The sequence below is a fragment of the Equus quagga genome, chromosome 14 (assembly GCF_021613505.1).
Source record: "Equus quagga isolate Etosha38 chromosome 14, UCLA_HA_Equagga_1.0, whole genome shotgun sequence".
NCBI lineage: Eukaryota > Metazoa > Chordata > Mammalia > Perissodactyla > Equidae > Equus > Equus quagga.
This window is the reverse complement of record NC_060280.1, coordinates 70,073,303-70,091,747: the sequence shown is the minus strand read 5'-3', so window position 1 is coordinate 70,091,747 and position 18,445 is coordinate 70,073,303. Positions and strand designations below refer to the sequence as shown.

Genomic DNA, 18,445 nt, shown 5'->3' with positions numbered 1-18,445 from the left:
TTGGACATGCTTCCTTGCACTGGCCAGCAAGGGTCAGACCCTTTGCTAAGTACTATGTCTGGTTCTGGGTACACAACGGAAGTGGGATTTGGAAAACCTGTTCAAGATTCACAGGAGAGCACACAATGATTCAGGAGAAGACCTATGTGGAAAGGTAAAGTGAAGAGGGATTAAGACACGTAGAAAATGACGATGATGACCATCAATTCTCACTATTTTTAAAATGAAACTACATAGGCTTAAATTGTCTCAGGCACCTTGTTTCTGGCATATCTTCTTTCTTTCCTTGCCCTATCCCTAGTTTCTCATTCTTTCTAGCATGTGAATGTGTTTAGGTCTCTTCTATTAAAAAAAATGAAAGAATCCCTCACTTGATCTCATTCACTGGTTAAACCTCATCTCTTAATCCACAGCCAAGCATCTTAAAACTGTAGGCTACACGGGTCTTCACTTCCCCATCTGTCATTCTGACCTCGACACCCACAGTAGAGCGCTTATTCTCACCACTCCATGGAAATGGCTCTGCTCGGGCCACCAATGACCTCTTAGTTGTTAAATCCTGCGGTACCTTTCTCTGTAACTTTCTATTTTTTCAAACTTACCCAAAAAATGACAAGAATAGCACAGAGAACTCCCAAATATCCTTACCAAGCCTCACCAATTTTTAACATTTTGCCACATTCTGTCATTCTCTCTCATTTCTTCATATATAGATAGACACACAAAGATACATATGTATATCAGTTATATTATTATTGTTTGCATTATTGTTTTTAGTTTTTTATGGACCATTTTAGACTTGCATATATCAGGCCCCTTCCATGGCACCTTGCTACTTGTCTTCTCTGCAGAGTTTGACCCTGTTCACTGATTGTTCTTTCTTGAAATTTTCATGTCTTAGGTTCCATGACATTATTTTACTCTGGTTAACTCACTGCCTCTCTGGCAATTCTTTCTTTCTTTCTTTTCTTTTTTTTTTTTTTGAGGAAGATTAGCCCTGAGCTAACTCCTGCCAAGCCTCCTCTTTTTGCTGAGCAAGGCTGGCCCTGAGCTAACATCTGTGCCCATCTTCTTCTACTTTATACGTGGGACTCCTACCACAGCATGGCTTGCCAAGCGGTGCCATGTCCGCACCCGGGATCTGAACTGGCGAACCCCGGGCCGCCAAAGCGGAACGTGAGCACTTAACTGCCGCGCCACCAGGCTGGCCCCTGGCAATTCTTTCCTAATCTCTTACCTTCTGCTCTCTACCTCTACCTCTGTCCACCCTTACAATTCTACCTCTCTCTATAGGGCCCTGTCGTTGACCCTTCTCTCTTCTCCCACTGCCTACAGTTCCTGGGGCATCTCAGCAATTCCTACAGCTTCAATCCACCTGTGAATTCTTACGATGCAAACGTACATGGCTAACTCAGATGTCTCTCCTGAGTTCTATGCCCAGATCACATACCTTCCTCCCCACAGGTACCTCGAGACTCAACCGCAGGCCCACGATGTCCTTGTACTCCCGTCTTACAGCCCCACACCAAAGCCCTCCTTTTTTCCTCAGTGGTATTGGCAACACTTTCAGAAACCATTCTCTTTCTCTCTTCCCCATTTGCCTTGTATTTAAGCAATTGCTAAATTTGTTACTTCCACTTCCTGACCATAGGCAGAAGCTGAGGGGGATCAGGTGCCGACCTACAAAAAGTTTAATCCAGTGGGTGGAGTAAGATACATCCACCAGACTGAAAAGTGAGCTAACGGCATGTGGTGTCTGACGAACACAGAGTGAGCACTGCCACCTTTCTTGTTCCCTCATCATCTCTTGCAGAAACCACAGCAAAAGTCACCTTACTGGTTTCACTGTCTCTGCATCTCATTCCCCTCCAATTTATTCTTCAGATCATGGCCAGAAGGAATTTTCTAACACGCAAGCCTGATTATGCCATTAACCTTCTCAAAATTTATAATGGCTTCCTGCCGTCCACAGGATAAAATCTAAAATCTTTTGATTGACATAAAAAGCCTTCATGGCTCCCAGCTAACCTGTCCAGCCCCGTGTCACCTGCCTCCCTGTCCTCATCCTTTCTCCTTTAGTTACGGAACTACATGCAATATTCAGGACATAACACCTTCTCCCACACTTTCATACCTTCTCCCCACTTATCTGCTTGGTATGTCTTGATTCATCCTTGTAGGGGCCACTCAAATGCTGTCTCTTTTTAGGAGACTTTTCCTGTCTTTTTAGGGCAGAATTAGGTGGTCTTTTAGTTCCACTGCATTTTGTTCCTGCTTTCATAATATTGCATTATAATGATTACATATAAGTGTCTTGCCACTAAAGTTTTGAGCTCCTCGACAGTAGGGACTTTTTTTTTCTTTTTTTAAATATCTTTCATCGAGTTTTATTTATTTTTTTCAAGAGTTTTTCTTTTTTTAACCGTGTCATTTGGGTCAGGCACCTAACCCCAGGGCCTGGAATATGGTAGATACTCAGTAAATATCTGTGGTGTGAATTTTAATTTTATAAAAAGATGTTTCTTATTAGTGAGAGTTATTCATTGTTAGCGTAGGTTTACTGAGGGATATGTAGCTTCTTTGAAAGTCATCCTCCAAGAAAAAAATTCAAATGAGGCCCATTTTCACTTGGAGATTCACTAAATGACCTTTAAATAATGTTTCTTTAATCAACCAGTAAATATCGATTGAGCATCAGCTTTCGGCAAAGCATCATGCTAGGAGATATAGAGGAAAATACAATGGGGACCTTCAAGAAGTTTACAGTGTAGTTGGTACAAGAGAAACACAGGCAGCAGCTAATGAGACATGGGCAAATACAATCAACCCTGAGGGAGTGGTCCAGACCGCAGGCACAGCAGGAGCTGAGAGAAGGGGCAGATGACAGGGGGAAGAGACTGGGAAATCTTCATGCAGGAGGGGAACCAGAAAGAAGGCATAGGATTTGGGTAGTTGAAGAGGAGAAAGAAAGGCAGCCTGAAGGGTTTGCATGCCGAGTGCTGGCCAGTGTGTGTGCAGGATGCAGCGGGCAGTTACCAAATCCTTTCTGAATAAAGAAAGAGGCCACTCTGTTACTGTCATTTACATCTAAGAATCTTTAGATGTTTGGCTCCTCTCTGTCTTCATTCAGGATTGGGTTGTAAACAAATGAGTTCTGGTACACACAGAGGATAAACAGCATTCTTTTCACTTTCCTCTGATTTTTTCCATGTGAAGTTTTTTACTGCCTCTGTCTATGGCCATGTCATGACTAATCAGACCTTGATGATTTTATCATTGGCTGAGAATCCTACAATTTTCTGTAGTGATAATTATGAAGCTATAGTTTGCAAGACTCTTACATACTTCAAATGTGTTTTCTATAATAATTAAGGAACTAGAGATAAAGATCATAGAATCATATAGCATTTTGCAGCTGGGATGGACCTTGTAGTTCATTTGGCCAAACCTTCATTTAATAAAGAAGAAACTTAAGGCTCGGGGGAAGTTGAGATTTGCCCAGAGTCATGCATGAAGTAAATGGCAGGTGAAGGCCCAGAAATTCATGTCGACTAACTCAGTCCATTACCCATAATGATGACAAGCCCCAAAGTGCTCCCTTTGTCCTCTTGATCCTGTTGGCCAGGACGAGCCCTGGGCTCTCCATCAGGTCTGGAATAGATCCTGCCCTCTACATCCCACTGCCATGAGACACTTCAGTGCCCATCCTCGCCGCTTCTGGGTGTGGCCCCCTTGGCATCAGCTTTCAGGAAGCTCTGGGTGAACAACCATTTTTATTTCTTTTTTTGCGACTCTAAGAGTAGCCTGGAGGCCACTGCGGACGAAAAAAGAAGATTTGAGCTGTTCCTCTCTTCTAACTTCTCTAATTTTTATTCTTACATTTACCACTGTCTATAGTTTTAACTGGTGACGTCAACAGGCTCTACAGTCTAGGTGATTTCCAAGGGTTCATCCCTTGTTAAACAGGATAAAACCTGGTCTAAGAGTGACTGCTCCACATAACTCCATACACTCAGCTGCTAGTGCTTTTCCTCTTTCTTCTAGAAAAACAGTCAGTGGGGACAGTTTCACAAAAATCTTCTCTAAAATTACGTTATGACTTCAGAGTAGTGAACCCATGGCCAAACAGAATGCCATCAAGCTACATTATTATTGGGTTCCATCTGCAGAGGAGGGTTCAGTGAGGCTCTGGGGCTTCCGCCCATTTTTAGGAATCGTGTTCCCCATCACCTGGGGACACTATGTAACCACCAACTCCAAAGGGAAACAGACTTGGGAGTGGAAGAGAATTGGACAGTGTTTTGGAACTGTGATTTTTATCCTGCATTTTCTCCATGCCTTCCTTCTGGGAGGAGTTTCAACTCTGAATGTTTAATGAGCGATATGATGATTTTCCTCTAGGAAAAACGGGTAGGGCTGGCTGAGCAAGCAGTGGCCTATCTGGGCAGAAGCCAGTCTTAGCCATAGGAAGGTGGGTAACTATTTTCAGGCATAAGAACAAACCCATAAGTGATAAGAAGTCAGTTGTAAACATTACTTATATTCAGCAGTAACCCTTGAAACCCATTTAAAATTCACTCTAGCAGGTAACCTTTAGCTGTTGGGCTCTTTGATGCCATTTGTCTTCAGGATCGATGGCTGCATTTTCAATCTCTTTGGCATTCTGAATAGATGTCTTGTCAGTTACTCTGACAGGGTAGGAGATCTGAGAGGATAAAACATAGATAGCATGTTAACTGGATTCCTGTTAGTCTTACAGCCATGGGGCTCAAGTCTGTGTACTTGAGAAAGAGGTCCTGCAGGGCTGCATTTTATTTTCAGTTCACTTCAAGGATTCCTCTCAGTCCTCGGGGACCTGGATTGTTCCCAAGAAAAAGGGGAATAAATAATGTTTCCTATTGCAGGCGTGAATTGGTGCTTTGAGGTCAAACTATTAATTACTTAAAATGCTCAATACATACTCAGGGGACCCAATTTTAGAACAGTTTTCTGAGCTGGATGCTACAACTAATGTTTGAGTATGTCAAATGAAATAATGAGTATGATGAAATAACACTATACTCCAAAATGATAGTAACAACAATAACAGAAATAACAATATCTAATATACAGTGAATGCTCATGGTATGCCAGTAGCAGTCCTAAGCACTTAGCAAATAATATACCTATTAATCCTCACAACAACCTTATCAGGTGCATAGTATTATTAACCCCTTTTTGCAACTGAGAAAACTGAGGGACAGAGAGGTTAAGTCACTTGCCTAGAATCAACAGCTGGTAAGTGGAGAGCCAAGCAGTCTAACTGCAGAGCCTGCATATGTAACAATTTTGACTAACTCACTTATTAGAAATACTATCTTTGACTTGCAGAATTTGTAGTTTTGGACCCAGTGAATTTGAATGATGTAGAGTCTCAACTATAGTTAGATATTAGAATAACCTAGGAAACTTTTCGAAAATATCAATGCCCTGGTGCCATCCCAGACCAATTAAACCAGAAGCTCGTGCTTTAAAACCTCCTCAAGTGAGGCTCATCAGCGGCCAGGTTTGGGAACCACTGAGGAAGGCAGCTAAATGGGATTTAGGTCCTCAAATTATTCATGCGATTTAGGTTCCCAAATTATGGAGGCCCTTCATTGCCTCCACCAGCTACCTGCTTTAAATCAAGAAATTAGATTGTCTCCATGTTGTGTGGAATTCTAGCCATCAGGTAGCATTTCAGAAAGCCAACTTAAAGTTATACAATCTTAATGTCGGAAAGATTCTGCAGCCGATCCAGTGCAACCTCTGCTACTTCTATACCAGCCCTGGCAGAAGGTCATCCGCTCGCTGCCTAACACATCCCCCTCCTCCTGGCAGGGGCTCCCTGTTCGTCAGTATTAGTACAGGTTGAAAGACTTTCTATGGTTTGAGGAGGAGGGGAAGAATAAGGTGGCTTGTGAGTATTCCCTTTCTGTGGGAGACCTGGTCTTTTCAACCATGCCGTGGAGGAAAACATTAGATCTCAATCTCTGCTTCATGGACAATGAACATATTGTTCTACCATTGAGCCACTTACTGCTAGAAAGCTCCTTCCTTATGAGAGCAGAAATGTGTTTTCCTCTAATTTCTATCCCTCTGTCCTCCGAAATAACAGAATAAGTCAACCTCTCTTTCAGACAACAGCCCTAACCTGCTAGAAGCTGACTAAGATGTCTTTCCGAAGCCCGCTCTTATTTACAGGCCCTGCGGTGAGCTTTCCTCGCCATTCCTCCTGGGACAGGTTCTCGGTTGGGCTCCTCTGGCCACTCTGCTTTATCACCTGTAAATGCTGGTCTCCCCCTTTCTAAATGGACCCAACTGAGTTTTAAATTTAGATTCAGGACTTTACACTTGTTTTATTAAATTTCCCCCAGTGGGCGCTGTAGTGTGAGAAGCAGCAAGCTGTAAGACTGGAAAGAACGTGGAGTTTAGAATCTGCCATGTTTGTCTTCAAATTCTCCCACTGCTGCTTGCTGTTACTTCCTGTTTATGCAGACCAATATTCCATAGAGAAAGAAGCAAAAGTATCTGATAATATTAATAAGTAAGCATTTGACAATGAAGATAACCTCATTCCTTACCACTCAATGTGGCTTCTCCGGCACAAAGAGGACATTTCCTTTATTTTGGGGTCTACCCTTATCTCTAATTGAACGCCTACCTATCACAATTACTGTACTCATATACACATAGATTAGGCAAATAGATGGTGTGGAAGTTTAGATACTTAAAGGTAGATCTCAAAATGAGAAAAAATGAAACTAAAGCTTTTTCATGCTTGAATTTTTACTGCTAATAGAAGGAGCAAAATGTACTATTTGATCATGGAACTTTTCTGATTACAAATGGAAGTAATCAACAGGTTTTGAATGACTACCGACTCTGCAAGTGAAAACTTCACCCTCAAACAGTTTAACTGGTGTTGAAATGGAAAGTTTAGAACTATAAATGCCGCTGCTCAAGGGCGGGAAGCATTTCTCATGATTCTCAGTCCCTTTCACGGTACCTGTTCAAGGAACACCAGATGACTATAAAAGTATTAGATCTTACAGCTTTGTCATTGTTATTGCAAAGGTTTCAATCCTTTATGGCCATGATGTTAAAAAGAAACACAACTGATTTGAAAGCAAAGTCAACTCTGTCCTGGAAAAGAAATGAAGGCCAAGAGACTAAACACAATCTAAAGAGGCTGCCTGAGCAGGCAAGGAAATAATCCTTTTTCAACCTTCAAACAGGCAATGTCTTGGCGAACTTACCTGAAGCCTGGGAGAAAGAGAAGTTGGGCTTATTCCTAGATCTGCCACTAGGAGGCCTGCTTCCCTGGCTTTTGTAAAGGGGACGGTTAATTCAGTTTTCACCGGCGATATTAATTGTTTGATTGACAATGATGGGATGTCTTACATAGCTTTGGTAAAAAGTTTACAAATTAAAACTACATTGTCTTACGCTTCCTTCCGTAGAGAATGCAGGATGCACAATATTTCCGTCCACAGGCTGTTTTAGTGGAACCAGTCTGAGTCACCCCAGGGGGAGTCTCGGGCAAGTAAAGCATACTTCTACATTATCTCTTTGAAAGTGGAATGGGACACAACCTCTGCCAGCTATTTTTTTTTTTTTTTGTGAACCATTCTATTAATACCAATCAAATCGAGAAAATGATCAAATGAAATTGCATTTTGAGCATCATAAGCTGTGTAATGTCTATTCTGTTAAATTGGGGCCTATAATTGCTTCTCTACTGAAAAGATACAACAAAGACAGCAATCATGGCTTGTCATTATCCCAGACTAGAAAACCGGCCTTTGCTGGGAGGACTTCAAAGGCTTGTGGTTCTCGAATTGCATTTGGCTGCTATTGTTGAAGCGCAGGCAATCTTGATTAGGTGTTTACACTGAGGTAAGGCGCAGAGCAGAGAGCCTGAGTGCCTGGGTCTAGAGCCATTAAAAGATTGTACATTATGTTCCTTGCTTTGAAGTGAGGGTTTGTAGGTAGGAGAGCAACTCAGACTGAGTACAGCTGAGCTAGATTGGGCAGCTACTTCTCTCTCAAAGAAACTCGTCAGGTTCTTAGAGAATCAGCAGCACACAAAAAAGTTGATGCTTTAGCAAGAGCTGTATGTGAATTAGTGTATTTGCATAGATGCACACTGCAACATGTTTAAATAGCATATTGCCATTAACTTCTGCAATGGCTGGGGGTTTGGGTCCTTTTTCCCTTTATATATATATTTTTTTATTACTGACCTTATATTTAGATCTTGTGGGGAGTCTCACATTTATTTATTAGGTTCCTTAATCGTATTAACACTTAGCATGTATCCAAATTAAAATAGGCCAAAGAGTCTGCTTTTTTAATGTAGTATTTGCCTATCGTCATTCTGACATAGCCGTTATTTAATCCCCCTCTTAGGAGCATAGTCACTGGATTCAGTGAGCATTTCTGTGTGTTGACTTGGCTAATGAGCGACCTGCAGTGTTAATTCTCTGTCCTGTGTCTAGTACATTTCGCTCTGTGTCGGTTTGTGCCCACTAACATCAGCTCTGCGGCCGCCTGTGTGTATCCATGGCCCTCAAAAGCGGCTGGGGCACGACAGTACACAGAGCCTATGTCGTCAGGCTCCGACAGGGACAGTTAGCTCAGCTGTTTAAATTATCTGGGGGATCTGTATTAGTTATTCAGCTACAGACAAAACACATGAAATAGATTGGCTCTGCTGTTGGCCACTTTCTCCATTCCCACAGAACACTTCAGAACATGGATGTGCTCAGTAAGAATTCAATGACACTGACCTTTGGATATAGTATTTTTTACATTAATTTTCCAAATAAGATATTCAAGGTTTTAAAACCCCAAGACTAATTATGTCAGTCATCTACTTAAAAACCTTCCAAGGCTTTCTCATTGCCTTTAATCTTTAAAGGTATATAAGGCCCTATGTCCTCTACTTCTTCAGCCTTGACTTCTTGACTCTTACTCTTCATTTTTCAGTTCTGCTAGGGCGCCACACACACGATTATTTCTGTCTGTGCATTGGCCATTCTTTGCCTGGCAACGCCTCTTCACCCCACTTATTCTGACCAATCCCATTTACTGTTCCAGCCTTGGCTGAACCAGGACTTCCTCTGGGAAGCCTTCCCTGACACCCCAGAGGAGGTTACAATTGATGTACCTGGGCACGTGGCCTCAGCACCTTGTAACAAGTACTTTCCCTTTTGTAACAAGCATGACCCTGGTAATTATGTCTGTTTCCCCTCTAGACTGTAAGTCCCAGGAAGACAGGAAAAGAGGGCCACTGTGCAGGGCTGCCACACTGCACAGCTCTAGGGACACTGCTCACACAGCTATGCGGTGGCTCTGAATGTATGAGGTGGCTCTGAATGTGCCTGGCACTTATATGCTCAATAAATATTACTGAGTGAAAAGATCCATGTGCACTGCTCACTGAGCTCTCCATTTACAGCAGAATACATATGATCTACTTGCTTATCTGGCTAGATTAGTGGCTTATATTAAAGCCAGGTAGCCAACTGTCAACAAAATAAGGTAGAAACTAGGACCTCATCCTCCATGCCTTTCCCTGGTCGCTAGGCCCCCGGCCCACTGACTCTTTGGCCCTTTGCATTTGCTGTTCCCTCTTCCAGGAATGCTCTTTCCTCAAATATTTGCATGGTGAACTCGCTCAACTCCTTCATGACCTAATTAAAATTGTCATTTCCCTCCACCACAGCACACCCCACCCCTCTGCTCTGCTTCATTTCTCCCCTTAGCACTTACATCGCCTACTAATACACTGATTTACCTATTTTGTCCATCATCCATCTCCTCCTAATAGAAAGGTAGCCCCACAAGGCCTGGGATTTTTGTCTGTTTTGTTCAGTGATGTATTCCAGATACCTAGGACAATGCCTAACACATACAAGGCTCTTAATAAATATATGCAAAAGGGGCCAGCACCCGGAGCAAAGTGGTTAAAGTTCTGCATGCTCTGCTTTGGCAGCCTGGGTTCACAGGTTCAGATCCCAGGCACAGACCTACTCTATTCATAGGCCATGCTGTGGCAGCATCCCACATACAAAATAGAGGAGGACTGGCACAGATCTTAGCTCAGGACTGATCTTCCTCAAGCAAAAAAAAAGAGGAAAGTCAGCAGTGGATGTTAGCTCAGAGCCAATCTTCTTCACCAAAGGGTGAATATATGCAAATGAAGGAAGCAATTAACCACTTTCAAAAATGCAACAGAGATTTTTGTGAGTGTCTTGTGTAACCTAGATGGAGGTCAATTAGCAAGCAACCTGAACCCTCTATAACACAGTTAAGAGTAGGTAAGTGTGACCTCTGGATGGTCACAGTATTCAAATTGCTTCATTACTAAAATCAGTGATTCCGTATCACGTAGAGGAAAGGCCCAACTCGGTAGTACAGTGGAACTAAAACTTGAGCACGTGTCAGAACCACTTGGAGGGTTTGTGAAAACACAGATGTAAAGGCCTCACCCCTTGCATCTGAGTCAGGAGGCCTGGGATGGGGCCCAAGAAGGGACATGTCCAAGGAGTTCCTAGGTGATGCTGAGGCTGCCGGTCCAGGGACCACGTTGTGAGGGGCCCTGCTTTAAAATGACACACAAGGGCCTACGTGGAAGGCGCCTGCCAATTTCTCTCACCTAAATACGCATCCTCACCATCTAGTCGTATACAACACAGCAGCATCCGCCTCCTTAACTAACTTCCTGCATTAGGCAACACTTTCCAGTCCTTCTTTAAGATGTGCTAACTGATGCCCACAGCTGACTGCGCATGGCTGCTCGGCGGCCCGACAGTCTGCCTCCACACTTCCAGTTCCACCAGCTGTTTGCCAAGAGTCTTGTACATTTGTTCCCAAACCTGTTTATTCCTATCGTGCTTGTTAAAATTACGAAATTTATTTGATGACTAGGTAATCTGGAAAAACCTAAGCGTGAACAGAGTTGTTATTTTCATGAAAACTAAGTTAAATAATTTAGAATGACCCAATAAAAGCAGATGGCAAAATAACAAGTGAGAGGAAAAACTACAAAAGATTAGGGGCAACATACATAAGAATCTAGAAAGATTATGTTCTTAGATTGTTTCTAAAGGCTTTTTAAGTTTTCGCTTTTAAGAAATCAAAAGTGGGAATCAGAGATGCTCTCAAATGATGTGAGAAAGACAGTGCACGGCTCCAATCAACAGAATATGCACCAACAGAAAAGGCCTTGGCCTCTCTGGAAAGATTGGTGAATTCATGTACATTATATACTTTAAGTGAAAATCCAAGATTTAAGGTATAGTTATTTTTCATATCTGCATTAACCAATTTATTTGATTAACTGATCAACAACCAGTTCCTGACTAGTCCCACAGAGGCTCCCCTCGGAGCGGCGGGCTTCTATTAACCGGGGTCCTTTCACGCCTTCAGACCATCGCACATGCACCCTTCGCCTGAGATACCTTTACTGCCCACCTCCACCTGTTAGCTTTACTTCTTTTGAAAGAATCGGTTCAATGACTGCCTCTTCTGGGAAGCCCTCTGACAGAGTCAGGCACTTTTTCTTCTGTGTGCCTTTGGGACCCTGCATGCCTCCAGTAGAGCAGTTATCACTTAGTGCTGCCTGTTTCCACATCTGCTTCCCACTTGGCCAGAAGCTCCTGAAAAGCAGATACACTGACAGCAGCAAAATTGACCGCAGACTCACAGCAGTCTGGGGCATTTAATAAAGAAGGAAAGAGGCATTCCCATCGCCATAGCTCCCGCCTTTACTACAGAACACTGCAACATGGCCTATGTAAGAGCACACAGAATTCTCAGGTACACTGGGCACATCTTTGAAGGCTATCCTCCGAAATGATTAATTATGTTAAAGTTCTGGTTTTTGAAAGGGCATGCTTTAGTTGTGGGGAGAGTTTTCTTTCTGTGGATCCCTCCTCAATAATGTCAAATTGATGAAGTGTCACTCTATAGATCACACAAATTGGTAGTTAAGCAACTAAGTGCCGGCTAGTGCTCACAAGAAAGATGCCCGAAGAAATGTCTTGTATTGAAAAAACCATAAAGATCAATTTAAATTATGCTGTCATAAGTAAGTGCTCCTGTTGTGGTTGCGCAGGGAAAATAAAAAATCTAAGAATCAATGAACATACAGAGTACTTACTCTGTAGAATAATTCTACAAGTGTAATAGGAGCTGTGGGACTCAAAAACACCAACAAACTAGAAGAATTCTATAAAAAAGAATTCTATGTCTCTAACAAAATATAATTAGAAAAATATTTTCATAATTTAAAGGTAAAGCTTAATTTTATAGACAACCAAAAACTTCAGTAAATTTAAAACTATAGAAAAGGAGAGCAATATATCACTTGGATATTAATCTTATCCAGCAGGAGACTAAATCCAAATCAAACATTCAATAATAAATATAACATATTTATACAGGGCTGTATGACTATACAAAGCTTTCGCCTACAGTATCTCTTTTGGTCACCCCAATAATCCGGGGTCTGTGGTAGAAGGCAAACATTTGTAACCTCACTATAGCGGAGAAAAACGGGCTCAGCAGGATTCTCTGATTGGCCAAAGGTAATAAATGGCTCCAATAATAATGGGGCTCAAATCAAGTCTTTTGGTGTCAAATACTAATACTTAAGTCAACAACACAAGTTCCAATTAGTCTTTTCATTTTGAAAATAATAAAATTCTGGCCCAAAGAAAAAGTAGTTAAAAATTATATCCCTTCATCAAAGAATCAGATAGTGCTTCCTGTATGCCAGGCTGTGGGAATCAGAGATGAGTCAGCCCATGCCCTAATGGAGCTCAGGGTCATGTAAAGACACACAGACACATAAATGAAGCAGTGCAATATGGTGTCGTGGGTTCCGTGGCAGATGTTGAAGTGTGAGGGAGGTTGTGGGAAGAAGGATATTCAGGGAGTCTTCATAAGGGCAGAGGCCTTTGAGCTGCATCTCAAAAGGAGGGTAAGGTTTTCCCAAGCAAACAAGAGAGGGAAGAGTGGTCCACCAGCATTAACAGAGACCCAGGGGAAACACTGGGTTCTGGGAGCTGTGAGTTCCCAGAGTATGGCTGGAGCAGAGGATGCAAGCAGGGAGTGACAAAGGATGAAGCTAAAGCAGCAGGCAGGGGCCAGGTCACGAAGGACCTTTGTACCACTTGAGAGACGGCATGGCAAGTGTGAGGTGTGCCTAGGAATACCCCTCTTTGTGGACAGTCTTTTGGGAGTCACATCATAGAAAGGGCTCTAGAGCATACAGATGCTATTCTTTTGGCTACGCTTTGTTCTTATTCTACCTGAAGTCATATCCCTCTCATTTTGAGGCACTGTAGCCTGAAAAAAAAAATCTGTTTAGCAGGGCCTATTCCCAGGGTAGATTCCTTTCCTTTCTCATGGCTTAAGGAATGCCTCATAGTAATAATAACTTCCCTTTACTGAGTGTAGTCCCTGTGTCAGGAGCTTTGTGTAAACTTTTCCAATAGCCCTCCAAGGCAGAAATTGACCCCACAGAATTGATGACAAGATAAGGTTTAAAGAGTCACTTGAAATGTCTAGTAAGTGCTACCAGCTAGTATGCTGAAGAGCCAGGATTTAATCCATGGTTGTCTGAGTCCCAAACCAGTATTTTGTTTTGGTTTTATTTTTTATCCCATAATATTGTGTTGCCCACTCTGAGGAATGCTGTTACCGAGGCTGGGGCAGACCAAAGCTCTCCCCACAGCTTGCCTAGCTTTCTCTTTCTCATCCAGTCACATCACGACTCGAGATCTCCTGAGACCCTTCCCCAAGCACCTGGCTAAACATCCAGTCACAGCCCCCCCATTGCCTTATTAAGCAGTAAAGCTTATTAATAATATTAATAATTCTTAATTAAATTTAATTTATTAATAATAGTAATCAATAAAGTTTATTCAGTCTCCTTTGAAGTGTTTATCAGTAGCTGAAATTATTTTTCTACATGTTTCTTGCCTGAGTTACATGACTAGAATGTAGCTGCCTCAAGACAGGGGAGCCGCATGTCTTGTTTTCTGTTACGTCCCTAGTACTGGGGAGAGTACCTAGCACACAGTTGGGGCTCAATAAACGTTTGTTGGCTGACTGACCTGCTGTCTCAGCAACAGCCACAACGCTGTGTTGACCCTGAGACTGGAGAGTGTATTCTATACAGGGCTTTCTATTGTCTTGAAGACTATAGGTGATTGAATACCCTTCCTATATCCACATTTGGAAGAGAAGAATAAGATGTATGAAGCCCTTATTGCTCTTCTCTGAGCTCATACTAAATTTCACCTTCATCGGTTTTCAAGGGTACATTAGAATCAAGATAGGAAGGTAGCTCATTTTTTAAGACACAGTTTTCTTTAATGGTAGCTCATAAATGGACTCACATTCTAATGAGTTTCAGACAAATACTTCTAGCTACGGAACAAATCATGAATAAAAGTAAGCACTGAATATCCACCAGCAAACTTCCTGGCTGACTGCGAGACTCAGGTGCCCTCTAGCGTGTGCTGGCTTGTACATCAGTTCCTTGCTTCACACATCATGTGATAAAGATCTTATCATGCATTCAGAGGTGATTTTTCCAGTGCATCTTATTGTATCATCCACAGATCTATGAAACATGGCAAAAACGTTGTGGAGCAATTGAATTTAAAAATCAATGGTTCTACTCTAAGCCATTACTTACAAGTAAAAAATGCAATTTAGGTGACCCTGAGCGTCAGGGGGGTGTGAAGTTATAAGGGTTACTACAGAATATCGTATATTGTAAACACATAGGCATGGTTCAAAGATAAGAGAGATGAAAAGGTACAACGTGAAAAGTTGTTGTCCCGGGCTATTCCCCTCCACCCTCTGCCATTAACTGTCTATAGATCCTTCCACAGTTTTTTATGCATGCCAGGCAATATGACATATATTTTTATTCCTCCCCACTTTTTTATACTGTATGCACTGTTCTACTCTTTAATTTCTCTAGTAATCAATCCTGATATGTTGTCTATAACAGTTCATGGAGAACATTCTCATTTTTTTAAACAGCTACAGTGTATCTATTGTCTGGTTGTACTATAATTTATTTAAGTACTCCCCAAATGATAGACATTTGGGTGGTTTCCAATCTTTTGCCATGACAAATAAGGCTGAAATGAATGCTCTTTACAGGAGTTATTTCAAAACTGCATACATATAACTAGGATAAGTTCCTAGGAGTGGAATGTGTTGGGTCAAATAAAAATAATAATTGCTAACACTTATATAGTGCTTGCTACAAGCCAGCCATTGATCTAAGCACTCTACATATTAGCCCATTTATTTAATCTTCTTAATAATCCCATGAGGAAAGTATTATTATTATCTCCATTTTAAAGATGTGGAAACTGAGACACAGAAAGGTTAAGCAACCTACCAAAGCTGACATGTGTCAGACAGCTGGCAGGTGTCAGTGCCAACCAACCTGGCTTTAAAGTCTATACTCTTAGCCATTTTGCTTTACTTTCTCAAGGAGTATATGTATTTGTATTTTAAATATATACTAAGAAATTGTCCCCTGTACCGGTTATACCAATTTATTCTCTCACCAGCTTGACTGTACTTTTTTATCTACAGGCATCAAACTTTGGGAATTTTGTTCATTTAATTATAGGTAAAAAATGAAATCCCAGTGTAGTACTAATTTGCATTTCTCTTATAATGACTAAGGTTGGATATCTTTTCATATGTTTAATAGCCATATGTATTAACTTTTTGTGAGTTATTCATATCTTTAGTGTATTTTTATATTGGGATATGGGTCTTTTTCTTAATGATTTATAGCAGCTCTTTATATAATAGAGATATTAGTGTTTTGTCTGTGATATGTTAGAAATACTTTTCTAGTTCTTTATATTTTGACTTTCTTATGCTTTTTTCCTGCAGAAGTTTTTTATATTTATGTAGCCAAATTTATCAGTCTTCTATAGACTCTGGATTTTAAGATTTTATTTTTTTCCTTTTTCTCCCTAAAGCCCCCCGGTACATAGTTGTATATTCTTCGTTGTGGGTCCTTCTAGTTGTGACATGTGGGACGCTGCCTCAGCGTGGTTTGATGAGCAGTGCCATATCTGCGCCCAGGATTCGAACAAACGAAACACGGGGCCGCCTGCAGCGGAGCGCACAAACTTAATCACTCGGGCACGGGGCCAGCCCCCAGATTCTGGATTTTAAATACTTTTAAAGTTATAGGAGAATTTTCCTGTTTTTTTCCTAGTATTTTTATTGTTTCATTTTTAAAAGTTAAATATTTGATCCATTTGGAATTTATCTTGTATTATATGAAGTATGGATCCAACTTTATTTTTTCCCAGATGCCTTATCCAGTTGTCTTATTGAATAATCCATCATTTCTTCGCTGATTTGAGATACTTCCTTTATCAAATCATAGTATCAATCATATATTCTCATAATTTGGTCTTATTTCCAGAATTTTATTTTGTTCTTCCATTTTTCTGTCTGGATATGCATTAAATATTACTCTACTTTAATTATTGAGGCTTTATAAAATACTATACTGTCTAGTAGGGGTATATTCTCTCATGACTTTTAATTTCCGCTTTCTTTATTATTTTTGCCTATTTTTCATATGAACTTAATAATCAGCTTTTCACGTTTTACTTTAAAAAACCCAACTATTGACATTTTATTGGGATGTTGTAAACTCCTTAGACTTACTTTCAAATCTTCCCAAATACAATACACTACTTAAGACCCTGTCTGATCCAGCTGGGCATGGGTGCTTGCAACACAATGATGTATGAAAAAGCTGGGTTTTCTTGGCAGTGTGTAATGGTATTTGACCTTTATTCATTCATTTAACAATAGATGTCATTTATCTTTTCAACGTTCCTATTTGTAAGACAGTTGTCATCTCTTTCAAAGAAATTAGAAGAGGAAAACAAATTTTAAAATATGAAAAACTTCCAGATGGATGCTGCTTGATCTAAAACAACAGCCTCCAAACCTGCTGCCCTAAGTTCACACTTCCTGCCCCCAAACCAGACAAATGATCCCATCAGCTGAAAACATCAATGCTCTATGCGTACTGACCTATGCAACTTTGACTTTAGGTTTCTGCTAAACCCTTTCCTAGCCCATTGCTACTCACAGTGTGGTCCATGGACCAGACCAGCAGCCTTGGCATCACCTGGGAGCCTGTTAGAAATGCACTCTTGAGTCTCACCCAGACCTACTAGATCAAAATGAGGATTTAACAAGACCCTGAGGTGGTTAGAAGTACCTTAAAGTTTGAAAGCAAAAGATCAGTGGTTCTCAAAGTGTGGGCCTGATAGCAAAAGCGGCATCACCTGGAACCATGGAGAAAATTCAAATTCTTGGGCCCCACCCTACACCTATTGAATCGGAAATCCTTGAGTTCGATCTAGCAATTTGTTTTAACAAGCCTCCAGGTGATTCTGATGCACGTTGATGTTTGAGAACCACTGCTCTAGATCAGAATTACCTGGGGAGCTTGGAAAACTCCCCATGCCTAAAGTGCACCCTAGATGAATTAAATCTGAATTTCAAGGCTTCAGGCCAAGGAATAAGTACTTTTAAAATTATCCAGGTGACTCTAAAGTGAAGCCAAGGGTGAGAACCTCTGCTCTAGTCTGGAACAACGCTTCTCCAACCTGGCTTCACCTTAGAATCACCTGAGGATCTTTAAAAAAAATACTGATGCTCAGGAGCTCACCCAGAGATGTCAACTGCTCTGAGTGGAGCCAGGAAGCACTGTTTAAAAATTGGTTTCTCAAGTGATTCTAATATCCAGCTAGGATTTCAAACCACTGCTCCAGAAATACCCCCACATAAACCTCCCCCACGTGAACTTCAAGTCATACTAAAGAGAATCAAGTTTGGAAGTGATGGAAAACACAGTTTTCATTTCCCATGTACTTACTGAGCCCTTACAATGTGTTAGGCTAGTTACTATAAAGATTAAAAGTAAGTACAAAACATAGTTCCCGCCCATAAGGGAACAGATAATCTGTACTGGCAGAAAAGATCTGCACACGTTTCATATATAAATAGTGATTCAAAAGGAACACATCATTCAATGCTACTGACTATAATTCAATAAAACAAGTAATACACATTATTGTACTACTGTTAGGTCAAACTAATCTTTATCCTTTTTAAATAACAGGAGAAAGATAAAGGAAATATACATTGGGAAGTGGTGAAGAAACTATTTTGAATACAGTTAGCAATCAGCTCTTAGACATTTGAACATGGAAAATGTGGTGGACAAGGCCAATGGCCACTCAAAGAATAATTCACGAGCTTAAAGATCAAGCAAGCCCAAAATGCTTTAAAGTTTCCTCCTTGGCATAACGAAAAGAAAATTAGCTATGCAATCACTGAC

The 18,445-nt window shown here is 41.1% G+C and overlaps 1 protein-coding gene across 6 annotated transcripts in view; it reads right to left on the bottom strand.

Annotated features, from left to right (window-relative positions):
• Positions 1-18,445, bottom strand: part of JHY (junctional cadherin complex regulator) — a 56,058-nt gene that overhangs the window by 19,698 nt on the left and 17,915 nt on the right. For 4 of the 6 annotated variants that reach the window (XR_006891840.1, XM_046684483.1, XM_046684484.1 and 1 more), the window contains exon 4: positions 4,592-4,705. The exons of the other annotated variants lie outside the window; for them this stretch is intronic. Coding sequence is in view for 3 of the 4 variants with exons in the window: in XM_046684483.1 (XP_046540439.1) it covers positions 4,592-4,705 (114 nt within the window). In the remaining variant the exon portion in view is untranslated. The remainder of the gene's footprint in view (positions 1-4,591; positions 4,706-18,445) is intronic. 6 annotated transcript variants of the gene reach the window in all.